A 16,816-nucleotide genomic window follows, 5' to 3' on the forward strand; every position below is an offset into this window, starting at 1 on the left:
AGACTGTGGTCAGATTCAAACTCTGGAACTCCGCTGTCACAGGAGCATATGGTCTGTGCACTAACTGGCCGGGGCATCAGGCACCCCGTGGACTTCCATTACAAATTATTCTGTCCTGTCTGTCCAGTGTCCTGATATAAAAAAAAGTTGTTTTGGTTGGGTTTTAATTCAATTGAATTGTCTAAATATCATAATTGTGTATCAGGAATGAGTTCATAGCAGTGATAAAGTATTATAGATTTTCCAAAGGGAGCTGGCTCAGAACAGGGAAGTTGCTGCTGGCATTTCTTCACCGCAGTTCTGTGAACTATTTATGTTAGCTGATTTAAACTCTGCGTTTTGGTTCATTAGTGACACAGTTACACAGACTATGCAAATGTGCAAATTAGTCAGGTACACTGCCTATGACTCATCCCTTTCCAAAGAACACGACTACGAGTTTGCCTGGATTCTGCGTTCACTGATTAAACAAATAAAGTCATTAAAGGACAACTTTAGTTTTTTACAACAAGGGTTCATATTTTAGATTGTAATTAAAGAATATAAAAGATGAGTGTTAAAATTATTTCATTTACTTCTTTCTATTGTTTTAGAGATTCTTATTTCAGTGGTTGGGGGCATGCGTACAAGTGGCTAAATATGTCATTTTACACAGAATAAGCCCATTCCCAAGATACAACGCAACCTTTCATGGTTGGATGTGACTTATGGGCGCTAGAAGTGTTACTGTAAATAGCAATAAAGAAACTGCTGGCTTATTGTGTCTAAAAAGACATATTTAGCCACATGTACGCATGCCCCCATGCGTACGCATGCCCCACATTTTTGCACGGTAAATGCAATAAAACAATAGAACGAAGCAAATGAAAACATTTTAACACTCACTTTTTCTTTTCCTCTAATTAACCCTTGTTGTAAAAAAACAAAGTTGTCCTTTAATATCTTGCCATGTTGCAGCAACATGCAGGATATTGATTTAATTAATTTCCTATTTATTTAGCAAATGCAAACTCCTTGATCCAAGCAGTTGCCTCCTGATCTGCTGTATGGAGGGTGACTAATCCTCCATTCAGTCTTTGGAGGGGGCGAGCTTCAATTATGAGTTCCATTGTTTGCTTCTTTCCACAAGCACACAGTGGGCACAGCTACTGTATACTGCCCTGTTTGTGAAGGCTGGCCAAGCAGGAGCCAGGTCCAGTCCTGAATCTGTTAAATGGTTGACCACTGGGCGTTTCTGGCTAATAAACAGACACACATTTCTCCTTCAATGCCCCCAGGGTTTCTCTCTCTGTTGCCTACTAGTGCCTGGTACTAATCTTCCACCTTCTTGTGAAGCCAATTTCTCGCTCATTCCCTCACTTGCTGAACTCTCCCTTTCCCTCTATCACTGTACCATCCTGTGCGCTCATTTGACACATGAGTGTGTAAAGATGGACCCAGAGTTAAAAATGACACCCAGTAAATTGCAGTGCAGCCACTATATGGCAGGTGGCAGTGGTTCAGGAGGTAGAGCGGCCCCTTGGCAACCGGAAGGTTCCCGGTTCGAACCCGGGCTCCCCTATAGAGTTAGTGTCGAAGTGTCCTTGAGCAAAACACTGTACCCCTAATCGCTCCCGATGAGCAGGTTGGTGCCTTGCAGGGTTTCCTCCGCCATCGGTGTTGATGTAAAGCGCCATGGCTAAAAATGCACCATTTTATTTTACCATTTGTTTGTATTTTCCTCTATCCATCTGTTTAATGTGTCCCTCCCTATATATGTTTGTCTGCTTATGTCTGCTTCATTTTCATCCATCTCTCTGTCTCTATACAATATACATACAGACTAGTATATCTCTGCGGTCGGGCCGAAACCTCCTAACTCCAAAATTTCGGGAAAATGAGCTCAAGTGGAAATAGGAGGTTTTGACCGAAGGGCTTTTTACTACTTTTCGTTGGTTCAATATTATGTTAACCAACACACAGAAGTAAAGGGTGTTCAATAGCAAGGGCCAATCGGGTGGAGTTAGCTGGTTTGGCAGAAAGTGTGGAGTTAGGAGGTTTTGACGACTCTCGTCATAGTAATAATGATTATCTCAAATGTATACAGGGCTTTTAAGTACCCAAAGACGCTTAAATTATCCATCTATATATCCCTCTGCCTTCCTCTCATCCTCTCCTCTCCTCTCTTTTCCTCTCTCTCTCTCTCTCTCTCTCTCTCTCTCTCTCACTCTCTCTATTCTTTTCCCCCTCTACATGTACAGTACCTATTCCCAAAACCTCTGTTATTCTCCCTCTCACCGGGGAACCATTTCCCCTCTCTTAAGCCTTTCTCTCCATCTCCCTTTTCATTTCTCTGGCATCTCTCTCCCTCTCCCTCTCTCTCCCTCTCTCTCTCCCTCTCTCTCTCTGCATCATGCTGCTGTCACAGTGGCAGTGGAGGGAGGGAATGGAGGGATGTGATTGGACGCAGGCAAGCTCACAGCCTTTTATCACTTTATCAGCAACACATTGTACTGCACACATGCACGGAGGCCGACACGTGCGCACGTGTCCTTTTGGCCGCTCGCAGGTGCACAGGCATAGACTGCATACAGTATAGGCAGTAGGCACACCTAATGGATTTTTCTTTGAATTGAATTGAATAAGATTCTCACAAAACATCTTGCAAGGACTCCAGCTTTTTTATTAAAAGTAAAGTAAAGTTTTAAGTTACATTTCAAAAGCTATGAATTATCAGCAAATGATTTTCAAAAGACGTCGGCTATACTGTATTTCAAATTCAGAAAATGTTCCTTTTGAAGCACACTGTACAGATGGAGTCATGCGGATCTGGGGAATGGAATGCCTCCAATGTGGATGTCAGACTTCATGTGGCATATACTGTATATGCCTGTGGCTCAGTCATCTCTACAGCAGTGGTTCTCAACCTTTTCAGGCTGTGAGTGCACTGTGACCCCGCAAAATAATCGTATTTGAAGTGGGGAACCCCCCACCCCGACTATCTGTGTAGGTGCTGTTCTTGAACACACTCCAAAACTGTGCATAAAAAAGTTTCAGTTCTGACGCATGTCTTTTAGTTGACTTTTTACTTAAACTTCAAAAAATAACAAACAAACAAATTTCTTCTTAGTTACATCATGTACAACATCATGAACATCATGGTCAAAAACTGGTGTGCTCTCATGCACAGCTTCTCACAATAAGCATCATTGATTGCGACCGAAGGTCGCATATACTCTGAAGAACCGTGTCGCTTGAGTGTCCTTCCTTGTCTAAACATGGAGATGTGGATAACACTATATATGGAGATAGTCTAGTCCAATATGTCATATGGGACTACCGTCATAGACAGTAGCCATTGTTAATCCAGAGTCAATGGCTGACTGTCTGTACAGGAAGTGATGTCACATGACATACTTTTTATGCCCATATATGAGTCCTAACATGGAGATGTGGATAACACTATATATGGAGATAGTCTAGTCCAATATGTCATATGGAACTACCGTCATAGACACAGCCATTGACTCCGGCCTAACAATGGCTACTGTCTATGACGGTAGTCCCATTATGACATGATGGACTGGACTATCTCCATATATAGTGTTCTCCACATTTCCATGTTTAGGCCCCATCGCTCACACCCTAGGTGGGGTTGGCGATAGGGCCTTTCTGTGTGGAGTTTGCATGTTCTCCCCGTGTCTCCTAGGGTTGATACCCTCACAAAAACATGAACAAACTCCCCCCAGAATGATGCGACCTCGCCCTTTAGGGCGAGGTCGCATGTCACCCTGAGGTGTCTTACTAGTAGACTGAGACAGAGCTTATATAGCCTGCACATGAAGCCACTTAAAGGGCAAGGTCATGATAGCCTGAAGGGCAAGGTCAAGTTAGCCTGACCTACTAATAATCCAATGGAAGGTCTCTGTGAATTAAGAATAAACTAGCAAGCAATAATAATCAAATAAAAACACATGTGTCTATTAATTAAAATCAAATGACATACAGTTTCAAACAGAATCAGAAAAAAGCCGATCTACAATCACAATGAGAAATGAAATGGCTCTTACAATCTGTTTTTATCCGGGATGCGAAACGTGGCCTACATCTTGGCACAAAGCGCTCAAAGTTTGTTGTTCAAGCCATCCAGGATTCTGGTGAACCATGACCATAAAACCTTTGATTCTGTGAAGAGAAAACAATGAAAAACGCTAAACATGTAACAATGTCGTATATCATATCATAATTCTTTCACAGAATCAAAGGTTTTATGGCCATGATTCACCAGGAAACTGGATGGCTCCATTCTAGTCTTGAACTATAATTGATATCAATATTTGTGTAAAAGTCTATGGGGAAAATTAATAGCAGATTTTTCAGTGGCACCAGTAACCCACGCCCCATGCTATAGCAACCACACTAATAATATATATATTTTTATTATAATGGAAGACAACAGGGGTTTAATCGGGCTGAAGCCTATAGGGCCAAACATGGAGTTCCACAGTGACGTCATCCATGATAATGACCACCTACAGACATCACACAGACCCTAAAGGAGAGTCATGCGTGTGAGTCCTTCTGTTGGAGGATGACGGACAGCTTCAGCGACTTCCTCCGCCACGTTGCGACGGGGGTCAAGGACTCCATTGTGGGCATCGGAACAATCTGCACACTGGACGCCCGCGTCCAGGAGAAGAGGGCGGAGCAGCGCAGGAGAAGGCTGGGCGGAGGAGGAGGAGCCCTGGCACAGAGAAGACGGCCGCCGGTCGAGGAACGCAAATCGGTCGCCGCCGCGGCCGAACCCAAAGCGTCCGTCCGCATCGCTCAGTGCTGCGCGTGGAACGGAGGGGTGTTCTGGCTCAGCGTGAGTCTGTTCCACGGGGCGTTCGTCCCGCTGCTGGAGTCTCTCACCGCGCGCGCCCTCGGCGACCCCTCGCTCCACACCGGTGTCTGGTCCTGGCTGGAGCTGGCCCTCGTTTGGGCGTTCGACGCCCTCTGGGTGCTCCCCCTGTTTCTGCTCAGCAAGCTGGTCAACGCCCTCTGGTTCCAGGACGTGGCCGACCTGGCCTTCGAGGCGTCCGGCAGCGGCGAGGCGGCCCGCCGCTTCCCCGGCGTGGGCGCGGTGGTGGCGGACGCGCTGTTCAACGTCCTGCTGCAGAGCCTCTTCCTCGCGCAGGCCGAGCTCGTCTGCCTCTTCCCCGTCGAGGGCGTGGGCCGGGCGGCCGGCCTGCTGCACACGTCCCTGCTCTACTCGCTGTACTGCTTCGAGCACCGCTGGTTCAGCCGCGGCGTGCAGATGCACCGGCGGCTGTCCCGCGTGGAGGGGAACTGGCCCTACTACCTGGGCTTCGGTCTGCCCCTGGCTTTGCTGACCGCCCTGCCGTCCTCGCGCCTCCTCGCCGGCGGCCTGTTCTCCATGCTGTTCCCGCTGTTTGTGGTGAGCGCCAACGAGGCCCGCACCCCCGAGGCGCCATACCGCTACCGGCTGCGCGTGTTCGCCTTGGCGGCGGCGCTCAGCGACAAGGTGTTCCGCGACACCGTCCGCCTGCAGTCCTCCCGCGTCGCCTCTAAGGGGTGCAATCGTTAATGGAACTAATTGATTTAATTCATTATATAAAATATATAGATACAAAAGTATTTTCTGTCTGTGTCTGTCTGTCTGTCTGTCTGTTTAGCTGTAGATCAGTGGTTCTCAACCTGTGGGCCAGGATCCCCAGGGCGGTCACCACACAAAAAATATCATTACTGCATCAAATGTAATCAACAAACTATAGAAGAAAAACTTGTCATTGGCCAAATTGTCAAATAAGAAAGTGGAAAATTTAGAATAGCCGATCTACAACGCCTCCCAACGTGGTTCCATAATATTTATCTGTGGAACCGAGTCTAAATACATAATGCCTCGACTCCTACGATTTTGTTGGGTTGGGAGTTCCCCGGTAGAAATCCCCCAGGATGGTGGCTTTACTGTGGCCCGGGAAACCTAAGGGAAGTTCCAGCTCTTTGCTGGAACTGTTATGCTGGACCATATGGTGACCTGACATCCAGCTTTAAAGGTAGGGTAAGTGGTTTCACTTAAGTTTAAGTTTCATTTTTCATGTAGGTGACATGCAGGGGGCCTTCCTCCAATCATGATCAAGTGGGGACAGGCCTTGGTGTGCGTAAGGCCCGCCCCCACTCGACCATGATTGGAGAAAGGCCCCACTCTATCCTGATTAGAGGAAAACTTGTCACCCAACAGTTTTTGAAACCTCACAACCTTTCTCCTCACAGGGGATAAGGCTGAAGTCCAAATATGGACCAAACACTCTATAGTAACTAGTACTATTAGAACATAGACCCATTTTGTTATTATTTGAAATAAATGAAATCCCTTACCCTACCTTTAACTCCAGTTGAAGATGGATGGATGGGTGGATGCTGGGCTGGGGAAACCCAAGGCATTCCAAAGCCAGCGTGGAGATAAAATCTATCTGGTCCTTGGTCTGCCCCTCGGTCTCCTCCATGCAGCGGGAGTGCCCAGAGAACCTCCTATAGGGAGACACGACCAGCACTTACTTGTGACATTTAATTGAAACCAGACTTATTTAACCACGTGACCCCTAGCGTTCCTATTCTGGGGCAGACATTTGTTGCAACGGGACACGTTGTGAGCTTGTAGGCCATTGTCAGAAAATATATTTGGTTAGAGGGGGGGAAAGGGATAGACTTAAAATATACTTACTGTATACATCATAAAATTACAAAAACATTATGTACTAGTCTGTCTGTATATTATTAAATGACAAATATATGTTTTGGTAACGTGTTCCATAGTATTTAGGAACTCAAGTGAACACAGATGTTGATCAGAGAAATGAGCTGATCTGGCTCTCTCACTCCCTCTGGAGGGAACATTACAGCTGAGCTCAACTTTACACAGCATAAAAAATCAACATGGAAATTAACTCAGTACATTTACTCAAGTACTGTACTTGCTGTAAGTAATTGTGAGGAGCTTTTACTTTAGTTGAGTATTTCCATGTTCTTAATGCCTTATAGTCACATCTCAGAGGAAAATGGTGTACTTTTTACTCCACACTCCACTACTTTTATTATTGTGTCACACACTCAATCTCTCGCTCTCTCTCTCACTCAGGCACGCACACATTGCAGTATATCACTGTCACAGACTGACATTGATGTGACAGAACACTATCATTTTGGCAGTGATGTGGATGAAAGCCTGTCGAGTTTTGATGCCAATAAAGTGGAAAATGTCACTGAAGGAGAGAGACAGGGAGAGAGAGAAAGAGAGATAGACTGAGAGAGACCGACAGAGAGAGAGAAAGACAGGCAGACAGACAGACAGACATAGAGAAATATCTTCTGACATCACAAACCCCAGCCAGCCTCAGTGAAGTTACACTATCACTCAGAAGATTAGACATAACCAAATGATAACTGAAGAAACAGGTAAATACATCACTCATTGGAATGAACTTATACAATCATAACACGAACCAGAAACATATTTGGCTAAACAGACAGATAGGGGCTGTTAAGTATGACATAATTTTGTAGGCAGAGGAGAATTTCTGCCCCCAGTTTCCGTGAATCTTTTTACTATTTTTACTATTTACACATTTTTCTTCTCTTTGTTGTTGAAAGGAAAGTGTTAGAATTATACTTTAGTCGTTATTTTTGTCTTGGATCTGTTGAAAATAGCGAGGGACAGAAAATGCTCTGGGGGCAGATTCTCCTCTGCCTACAAAATGATGTCACGGCTTAAAAGCCCCTGTACTGTGGCAGATTACCTAACCACAACCTGAGCGAAACATTGACTATGTAACAGACTGAGTGAGTGATCATTGTTTAGCTAGACAGACACAGACAAACCTGGCTGCCCAGAGAGAAGAGGTTGTGCTGTCATTGAGACGAGGGAGCTGTAGCGACAGAATTACACAATGTAAAAAAGAAGATTTGAATTCTTTCCAGATTTTTAAATAAATTGCACAGAATTCCAAAGTATGACAGAAAGGGAGAAATTACCACTCCTTGGTGTACATAAAGAATTTCACTGATTCTCAACATAGGGTGAACCCTATGTAGAAACGTCGGAATAGCGATGTGTCGGAGTGGCGACGTGTAACCAATTCAGTACGTCAAAGGGAGCTCAAGCCGCTCCCTTTGATAGATGGAGTACGTACTGAATTATGGTTATGGCACATTTCAACAAGGCAATTCAATTTGCTTTACACAAAACATCAAGCAAAGGAAACGCAATTGTAAAAGTATGAAACACCATTAGGATGCATAAAACAAAGGAAGTAAAATCTAATAGATACTAACTGTATCTATTAAGTTTAACATCTTTTGTTTTACAGTCCAGATGAGAAAGGAAAAGGGGGGGGGGGGATAAATCAATCGAAGGCACCAGCAAAATGCAGCAAGGTCTTTTGTTGTCTAATAAATTTACAATTTTATAATTTAGGCATTCGGCAGACGCTCTTAATCCAGAGCGATTTACAATAAGCAAAGGTAATACTGTACATCAATACATCAACATTAATACAAGGTATACCACACACCTATTCAGTAAAACACTTTATACAAAATCAAAAAAATGTACATATAAAAATGCTATCTAAATTACATGTATGGTCATTGCAGAATAGGCAAGTGCTACGGTAAGTGCTATGGGCCAAGGTGGAGTCTGAAGAGCTGAGTCTTCAGACCACGGCGGAAGCTAGGGAGTGAGTCTGCCGTTCTTAGTGCAACAGTTTGGGGGCCAGGAGGGCAAAGAGTCTAGAACAAGTGGATTGTTGTCCTGGGGTTATTAGTGAGGGTTCTGTCAGCATCCCTGTGTTAGCTGATCTAAGTGAAAGGCTGGGGTTGTAGGGTTAAATCAGGCTTTGGAGGTATGGAGGTGCCATTTGGCTGCTTTGAAGGCCAACATCAGTGTGTGTATGCCATGCGGGCAGCAACTGGGAGCCAGTGGAGGGAGCAGAGAAATAAGAGTGGCAGCCTGCAGTTTTCTGGGACTTTGGTTCCAAACTAAATGCTGCTTCCCCACGTATATTTGCGGTTGTACAGAAAGACAGAGTTTTACCAGATCATGATGACCTGAGAGTTCTGGATGGTTCATGATATCGTACAAGATCAGAAATGTATTTTGTCCCCTTAACCATTCAAAGCCTTATAGACCAACACAGTGGTAATTTGAAATCAATTCTTTGACACACAGGGAGCCAGTGTAAGGATTTAAGAACTGGAGTGATATGCTCCACTTTCACGGTATTAGTAAGGTTTCGAGCAGCAGTGTTCTGAACAGTCGTCTGATGGATTTTTTTTAGTGAGACCTCGACCTGTAAATACAATGTTACAGTAGTCAAGTCTATGAAGATGAATGCATGGACAAGTTTTTATAGATCCTGCTGAGACATGAATCCTTTAAAGGGATATTTCACCAAAAACCTTTTTTCTATCAATTACTCACCCCATGGAGACTTGAATTCATGGATATTCTTTTGTTTTTGCCACATTCCTAAGCCAATAATTTGATATACTAGCAGTGGTTCCCTATGGAGACACAAATAGCCTGCGTTGTTCCCTATGGAGACACAAATAGCCTGCGTTGTTCCCTATGGAGACACAAAGAGTCCCCTAATAAATATTGTCTTAGAAAATAAATATCCATGAATTCAAGTCCCCATGGGGTGAGTAATCGATAGGAAAAAAAGTTGTTTTGGGGGAACCGTGCTATATTTTGTATGTGACTTTATGATTGTGTTAATGTGTCTGTTTAAATTTACATCCGACGACATACATGTACAGTAGTATGCACTGAACGGACACACATACAGTCAGCATGTACAGAATACATACATGCACTGAATACATACACATACAAGCATGTGGACAGAATACATACACATACATGCAGTATGTATCACACACACACACGCACACACGCACACGCGCACGCACGCACACACACACACACACACACACACACACACACACACACACACACACACACACACACACACACACACACACACACACACACAGAGTGAGTATGTAATACACACAGTCAAGTAGGGTTCTCCTCTCCTCTTACATAATCCTTACGCGCTGCGTTACCCTGGCAACCGCTGCACCATTGATTGTGACGCATTGACACTGGACAACAAGGCCAAGGTCGCCATGGCAACAGTATCAAACACGCGCGCACGCGCGCACACACACGCGCACACATACACACGCACGCATGCACGGCCGCACGCACGCACGCACACTGATGTTTATCAAACAGGCATTTATAATTGCGACCGTCAGGTCGCATTTACTACCAAAACCTCCACCGGCTGTTTGTGAGTGAGTGAGTCAGTGAGTCAGTGAGTCCGTCACACTTTTGCCCTGCTCATATCTCCACAACCGTTGCCCCCATCCATGCCAAATTTTGCACACACACTCCTTGACTGCCAAACTACAACCTCCAAGGACCCCCGGAGCCCCAGGGACCCCCAGGTCCCTGGGGGACCCCCAGATGTAAAAAATGACCAAATGGGCTCACACGTCACACGTCACACTTTTTCCCTGCTTATATCTCCGCACCCGTTGACCCGATCCATGCCAGATTTTACACACACACTCCTTGCCTGCCAAACTACAACCTCCAAGGACCCCCGGAGCCCCAGGGACCCCCAGGTCCCTGGGGGACCCCCAGATGTAAAAAATGACCAAATGTGCAAAAATGACCAAATGACCACCCCAACGGGGCTGCTCACGGGGAATTCCCGGGGACCACCGACTCTTGGTGCTCCAGAACGGATGCAAAAGTGGTGGCGCCCCCAGTGGAGGACCCCCTGCCACTGCAGCGCACATAAAATGCCGTAACTCGGGCTAGGAGCGTCCGGGAGAGCCGGGGCCGGTACCTATTCGTCCGCCAAGGCAACGCGGAGACCCCACCCCTCATTTCTCACATGGCCCTATTCTAGCGCCACCTTCAGGCCGATTTTTAACACACATTTTTGGACACTGCTCCTACAGTTTTTGCCCTAGAATCACGAATATCACTACACAGCATGTCTACACTCATGTCATCAACATGGATCAGGAAGATTTTGGAAAAACACATTTTTGCCCTATTTGTGGAGATAAGCCACCTACGGTCGCTTATCTCCCGATTAGGGAGTCTTACTGGTTTTATCTGTTATGGAATCACGCCGCATTTCAATGAAACATTTTATTCCACAGTAAAGGTTAATGTCACTAAGTTAATGAAGTGTGCAGAGAGAGAGACCCAGAGAGAGATAGAGAGCCCTCAAACGGTGCAACTCCCTCTTCATTCAGAACCACCATAAAAGAGTATACTGTACCTGCAATCTTAAACAGGACCTATAACAAGTCTTCTAGCTAGCTTGCCAGCAGAGAGTACAGTAGACTCCGGGACTCCATTGCAAGCATTTGTTTTGCACGAAAAACATTCCTTGGGCTAAAAACGGCTCCCACAAAACTCAACAGTGATGACTGATCACTAAAGTTTGATTAAACCATAGTTTTGTGAGGCCATTTTTAGCCCAAGGAATGTTTCATGCAAAACAAATTCTTGCAATGGATGCAGAATCATGAAAACTCCCTAGTTTAACCCCTCACATAATGCTACTTAAAGCATATTTATTTGTGTGTGTTTTTTCCTGTAGCGTAAAGTCAACGGGACCCCAACTTTCTGCAGCTGTCACAGATTCTCCAATAGGGAAACTGAATTTCAGTCTTTGTGGTTACTAGACACCTTTACAAACACATTGGTGAAGACATTTCTTGGTAAGGACTTTGTGATTGGAATTTTTTTCTGAAGATATTCCCAGACTTTTTTTTTCTTTTTATTTAAAGATTTGTTTTTGGGCTTTTATGCCTTTATTGATAGGACAGTAGACTGACAGGAAATGGGGGAGAGATGGGGAGTGAAACGCGGCAAAGGCCGTCCGGATCGGGAATCAAACCGGCGATGCCGCCATACATCCATGCCTATGTGGCAATGCCTAAGTGGTATGTGCCTGGACCAGTAGCCCAGCGGGCACCCCATTCCCAGACTATTTTGATGCTTTTGAATTCGAATACTGAAAAGTAACTCTCTTGGACATATAGTTGTATGAGCTTTCCATCCGACAAGAGAGGATATGCTATACATGGTTGTACTGGTTGTACCGTCGCCCGGGGACACATGCGCGTCAGCTGAATGTCTAGAATATAAATGTGTAAAGTACACTGTGAGTTGAGACGCAGTGATAGATGAGCACACTGCAGGGTGCACTTATACAGAGAGAGAGAGTGATGAGGGTGCATGGTGGGCTCTGGGGCAGGGGGAGTGGAGCTGACAGGGTTTGTGCGTGTGTGTGTGGGGGGGGGGGGGTTTGTGTGTGTGGGAGAGAGAGAGAGAGAGAGAGAGAGAGAGAGAGAGAGAGAGAGAGAGAGAGAGAGATAGAAAGAGAAAGAGAGACTTAGAACGTGACTGCACCAGAGCAGTGATTCCCAACCATTTTAATTTCAAGGACCCCCAATTTTATATCCTTGCTGGAAAAAATATATCTCCATATTGTAACTTGTAAAATTATTTCCTACTTGATCATACTACAACGTCACACAAAAGCATCAAAAGTAGCAGATCCCCAAGCTAAAAAGAAAAATCACACCCGTGTGAACTGAGCGGTGGTCGTGGAGGCTGCGCAACAGCAAAACAAATATATATATATACCTGTATATATATATAATAAAAAATATTAAAACAATATTAAACAAAATATTAATAATAAAATGCATGTCACTCAGGCCGCCACTGGTATCCATCCATCAGAGTGTGTGTGTGTGTGTGTGTGTGTGTGTGTGTGTGTGTGTGTGTGTGTGTGTGTGTGTGTGTGTGTGTGTGTGTTTGTGTCTGGTCTGGCCTGAACAACAGCGCCCCTCCCTTAACATGTGTGGTCAAAAAAGGTACTGTAGGCTACATACAGACAGACAGACACGGACGCAGACAGACAGACATACCCACACACACGGCCACGTATAGGAGCGTTGTGACCACCGCTCAAAAAGTACCATTTGTACAATCTCAGAGTTACACAGGATCCCTGCTCTAGTTGGCATCTACACAGCCAGTAAAACTACACCCAGTGCACATTTCTGGTTGTGTTTCTGCTTGATATGCAAGTTGTTTGCAGTGATGAATGCATGTTGCGTTTTACTTCAATGAATACAATGAATCTTGGATTTGCAGTTGTGTAGCCGTTTAGTTCCCAGTAATTTTTTCTTCTTGAAGTATAAAGTTGTGTACTGTAGTTGATTTGCACCATGATAAAAAAAGTTTCTAATTTGTGTGCGATTACAATGTGCATAACATTCAAATAAAAGGAGGTGCAAGTACTATTGATTTAGTTACAGTAGTCACTGCTATAGAGCAGTGGTTCTCAACTAGTGGTCCAGTAGCCTCGGGATGCAGGCATTTTGTGGTCCGGGAACCACGATTGGTCCTTAGGGGGTTCCAGGTGGTCACCAGGTAAATGATTGTTAATGGCAACCAAATGGACCCTTATTAGATTTTGAGTGTAATTTTACGCTATCAAGAATTAAATTATTGTTAATGTTAATTATCTGCATTACTTAATTTACTAGTAAGACGCCTCAGGGCGACAAGCGAGCTCGCCCTAAAGGGCGAAGTCGCGCCATGTCTTGGCCATATGCCCATACATGGAGATCCCTGTCTGAACCACCCACACAGATATGGGCTGTCTCCCTCTATATATGGGCATTCCCATATGAAGTCCTGTTATGGCTTAATATTGATGACATCAGGGATCTCCATATATGGGCATAGAGTGGCTCCCATGACATCACAACATACAACCCCTTTTAGGAGATCCCTGTCTGAACCAGCCATACCACTGCGATGTCACCTCTTTATGCCCATATGGAAATCCTTGCTCTGAGTATCTGACATCACTGTGATGTCACCTGTGATGTCACAGTGATGTGTCAGGGGAACCGTGTCAGGCGTTAGCCGTCCGGACGGACGGATATGGTCATGCTGTGACGGTTCTGACAGTAAACTGCGACACAATTAGAGAATGTAGAAGAATTGCTATTTTATTTCTCAGATTGGTACCTCATCAATACAGCATGGAATTGTGAACAAAATAATAATAATAATAATCATCAACGTCACATCATTATGATAACATATACAAATAAAAATAGAAAATAAATTCAGTGTTTTCAGACGATCTGAGAGTTCTGTCTACGGGTTCTGTGGAAAAGTATATTGTCTTGATATAGAGTAAGAGTGTAGTGGTGGGCCATTCGGGGAAAGGGGTGGGGGGTGGGTTCGGGAGGGTTGGGTTTTTTCTGTATTTTTTTGTTTTCCTTTCTGTCTTTATCTTGTCTTTTACTTTTTTTACTGTCTTGTTCAAAAAAAAGAAAAAAAGAATGATACATTTTTTATTGTATTTGTATATCGATTGATATTTGTTAATAAACACATCTTTAAAAATAGAAAATAAATCTGCCTTGATGTGATAAAATATGACTGATTTACATTACAGTCATACACTCACACAAGAAGCCCCTTGAAAATGAAGACTGGCAAATTGTCCTGGATCCTCATCTATCTGTAGTGCACCAAGGCAAGCACATCCACAGTCATATTCCCTCTACAAATTATAATACCATGGACTGTGCCAAGATCTACTAATCTGCTTTAATGCAGTCAAGTTCATTTTCAAAAGGAGAAATCGGGCGGCTCCATCCAAACTCAATAATTTAGGATGAAGTAATTTGGTCTCACACAAACTGAAGTGGACATTAAAATGAGAAATCTTGTGAAATAAAATGTCGTCAACCAATCATCAAGGACGATGATACAGGAAAGAAGAAGAAGTGACTTTGCTGCATGTTCAAGAAAACATGGCTTCCCATCTGGATCTCAGACTTTGTGTGCATGGCCTGTCATCATGGCCTGTTAATTAGTAAAGCCAAGCAGGGCCATGGCAAGTTAGGGCCTGGGTTTGATGCCTGGGCCCGGGATCTCCATATATGGGCATAAGGGGGTACCCTAACAGGGCATCATCTGGGAATGCCCATACTGTATATGGACATTTTATTTATTTTATCCTTTATTAATACATATGGACTTAATATTAACGTTTTCGGGGAAGGTAGGGTGTAAATCAGAGTAAAGCAGGCTCTTGGGCCAGTTAGGGCCTGGGATTGATGACATAAAACATCTCCATATGTGGGCATAAAAGGGATAATATGTATCCATATACATACAATATATGTTATGCCCATACATGGAGATCCCTATCTGAACCAGCCACACAGATATGGGCAATGCCTTTGCCATCTGGCCAGTGATATATATCAATGACATCAGGGATCTTCATATATGGGCATAAAAGGGATACCTATATATGGACTTTTACAAAGGTGATGTCACATGTGATATCACCTGTGATGTCAGTGACAAGGGAACCAACCCATAGACTGTAAAAATGTGTACTGACTGACTGACTGACACAATATGGATATCCAGGGTTTAATATTTGATGAGGTGATGTCACATGATGTCACGTGACATCACTTCCTTTACTGACTGAAGGACTTCCTGTACTGACACAGATGGAGACAACTACGACATTTCTCATGGTAAACTGCGACCTACGGTCGCAATCTTGATGGAATGTACATCTTAGACCTGGAAGATGTTATGTCCTAGCAGATAAAATACTACAGTTTGGTCTGGAGGAGTCAGAACTCCCACACAACATCAGCCATGACTAATAACAACACAAGTGTGTTCACTGCCATTATGCCCACAAAAAAACTAAACAAAAAAGCTTAGCTAAACTAAAAAAATCACACCCAATGTGAAGTGAGCGGTGGTCGTGCTTGCATAACGTCTTCAGACTAGGATTTGAGTCTAGGATGTACAGGCTATGCTACACACACACGTGTTACGCCCACAGGGCCTAGGGGTGTTTGCGGGGTAACAAAAGCAAGTTGTTTGATGCCAAGAAGTAGTTTTATTACATTAGTTAATATAGGTTACAGGATTATGCAAATTTAAGGTTGCTCAGTGACTGGGTGAGACAGGGCTGGGCAGGCAACAGCAATGAAAATACAATACTATCCCTAACCTAAAGTTGAACCCCCAAATCTTCCTAACTGTCTACTCACTCCAAATACTTCCCTGACTGACTACTCTAACCTAAACCTAGCCAAACATACACAGTGAAGGTGAGCCTGCCCCTACCTGAGTGCTAACAAGGTGAAAACTACGATAGAGAAAATACTTAACCATATACCTTACCCTACTCACCACAGTTAAACGTGGACTTAAAGCAACCTGCACAAATGGAAACCAGGTAATAAAGAGGACACTTAGTGAGTGGCTAACAGCTAGGCTACCTCGTTGGGCACGCTGTCCCTAGACTACCCTGGTAGCTTTGACAGTGTGACAGCGGCGATGCGACCTTCTTCAGTAGGCTATTTATAGCCCAGGGGCGGGGCCGTCGGAACAGACGGACCGAGCGTCGATTGGCTGGAGGAGTTCTGATTGACAGGAGCCCTTCTCAAGCACATAGCGGCAGCAGGGATCTGTAGACAAATACATACAAGCGCGCGCAGACAACACATAGCAGATCCCAACCCAAATGGCACTAAGGCTTTAATTATGACTCTCATCCGTAACAACACGTTTTGCCATGGCAGAACGCTGAGGAAAAAGGCTACAGACATACAGTACGACATATGACATCACTAGACAAACATGATGCTACGTACAAACATTTTACTATGGCAA

The 16,816-nt window shown here is 44.3% G+C and overlaps 1 protein-coding gene across 1 annotated transcript; it reads left to right on the forward strand.

Annotated features, from left to right (window-relative positions):
• Nucleotides 1-4,570: 4,570 nt before the first annotated feature.
• Nucleotides 4,571-5,569, forward strand: LOC308289410 (etoposide-induced protein 2.4 homolog; the record flags this gene model as incomplete). The annotated part of the gene is made up of 1 exon (XM_080731101.1): nucleotides 4,571-5,569. One exon carries the CDS (start codon nucleotides 4,571-4,573, stop codon nucleotides 5,567-5,569), a length of 999 nt encoding a protein of 332 aa, XP_080587227.1.
• Nucleotides 5,570-16,816: the final 11,247 nt, after the last annotated feature.

The sequence above is a fragment of the Nannobrachium achirus genome (genome assembly GCF_963921795.1).
Source record: "Nannobrachium achirus genome assembly, chromosome: 8".
Lineage (NCBI taxonomy): Eukaryota > Metazoa > Chordata > Actinopteri > Myctophiformes > Myctophidae > Nannobrachium > Nannobrachium achirus.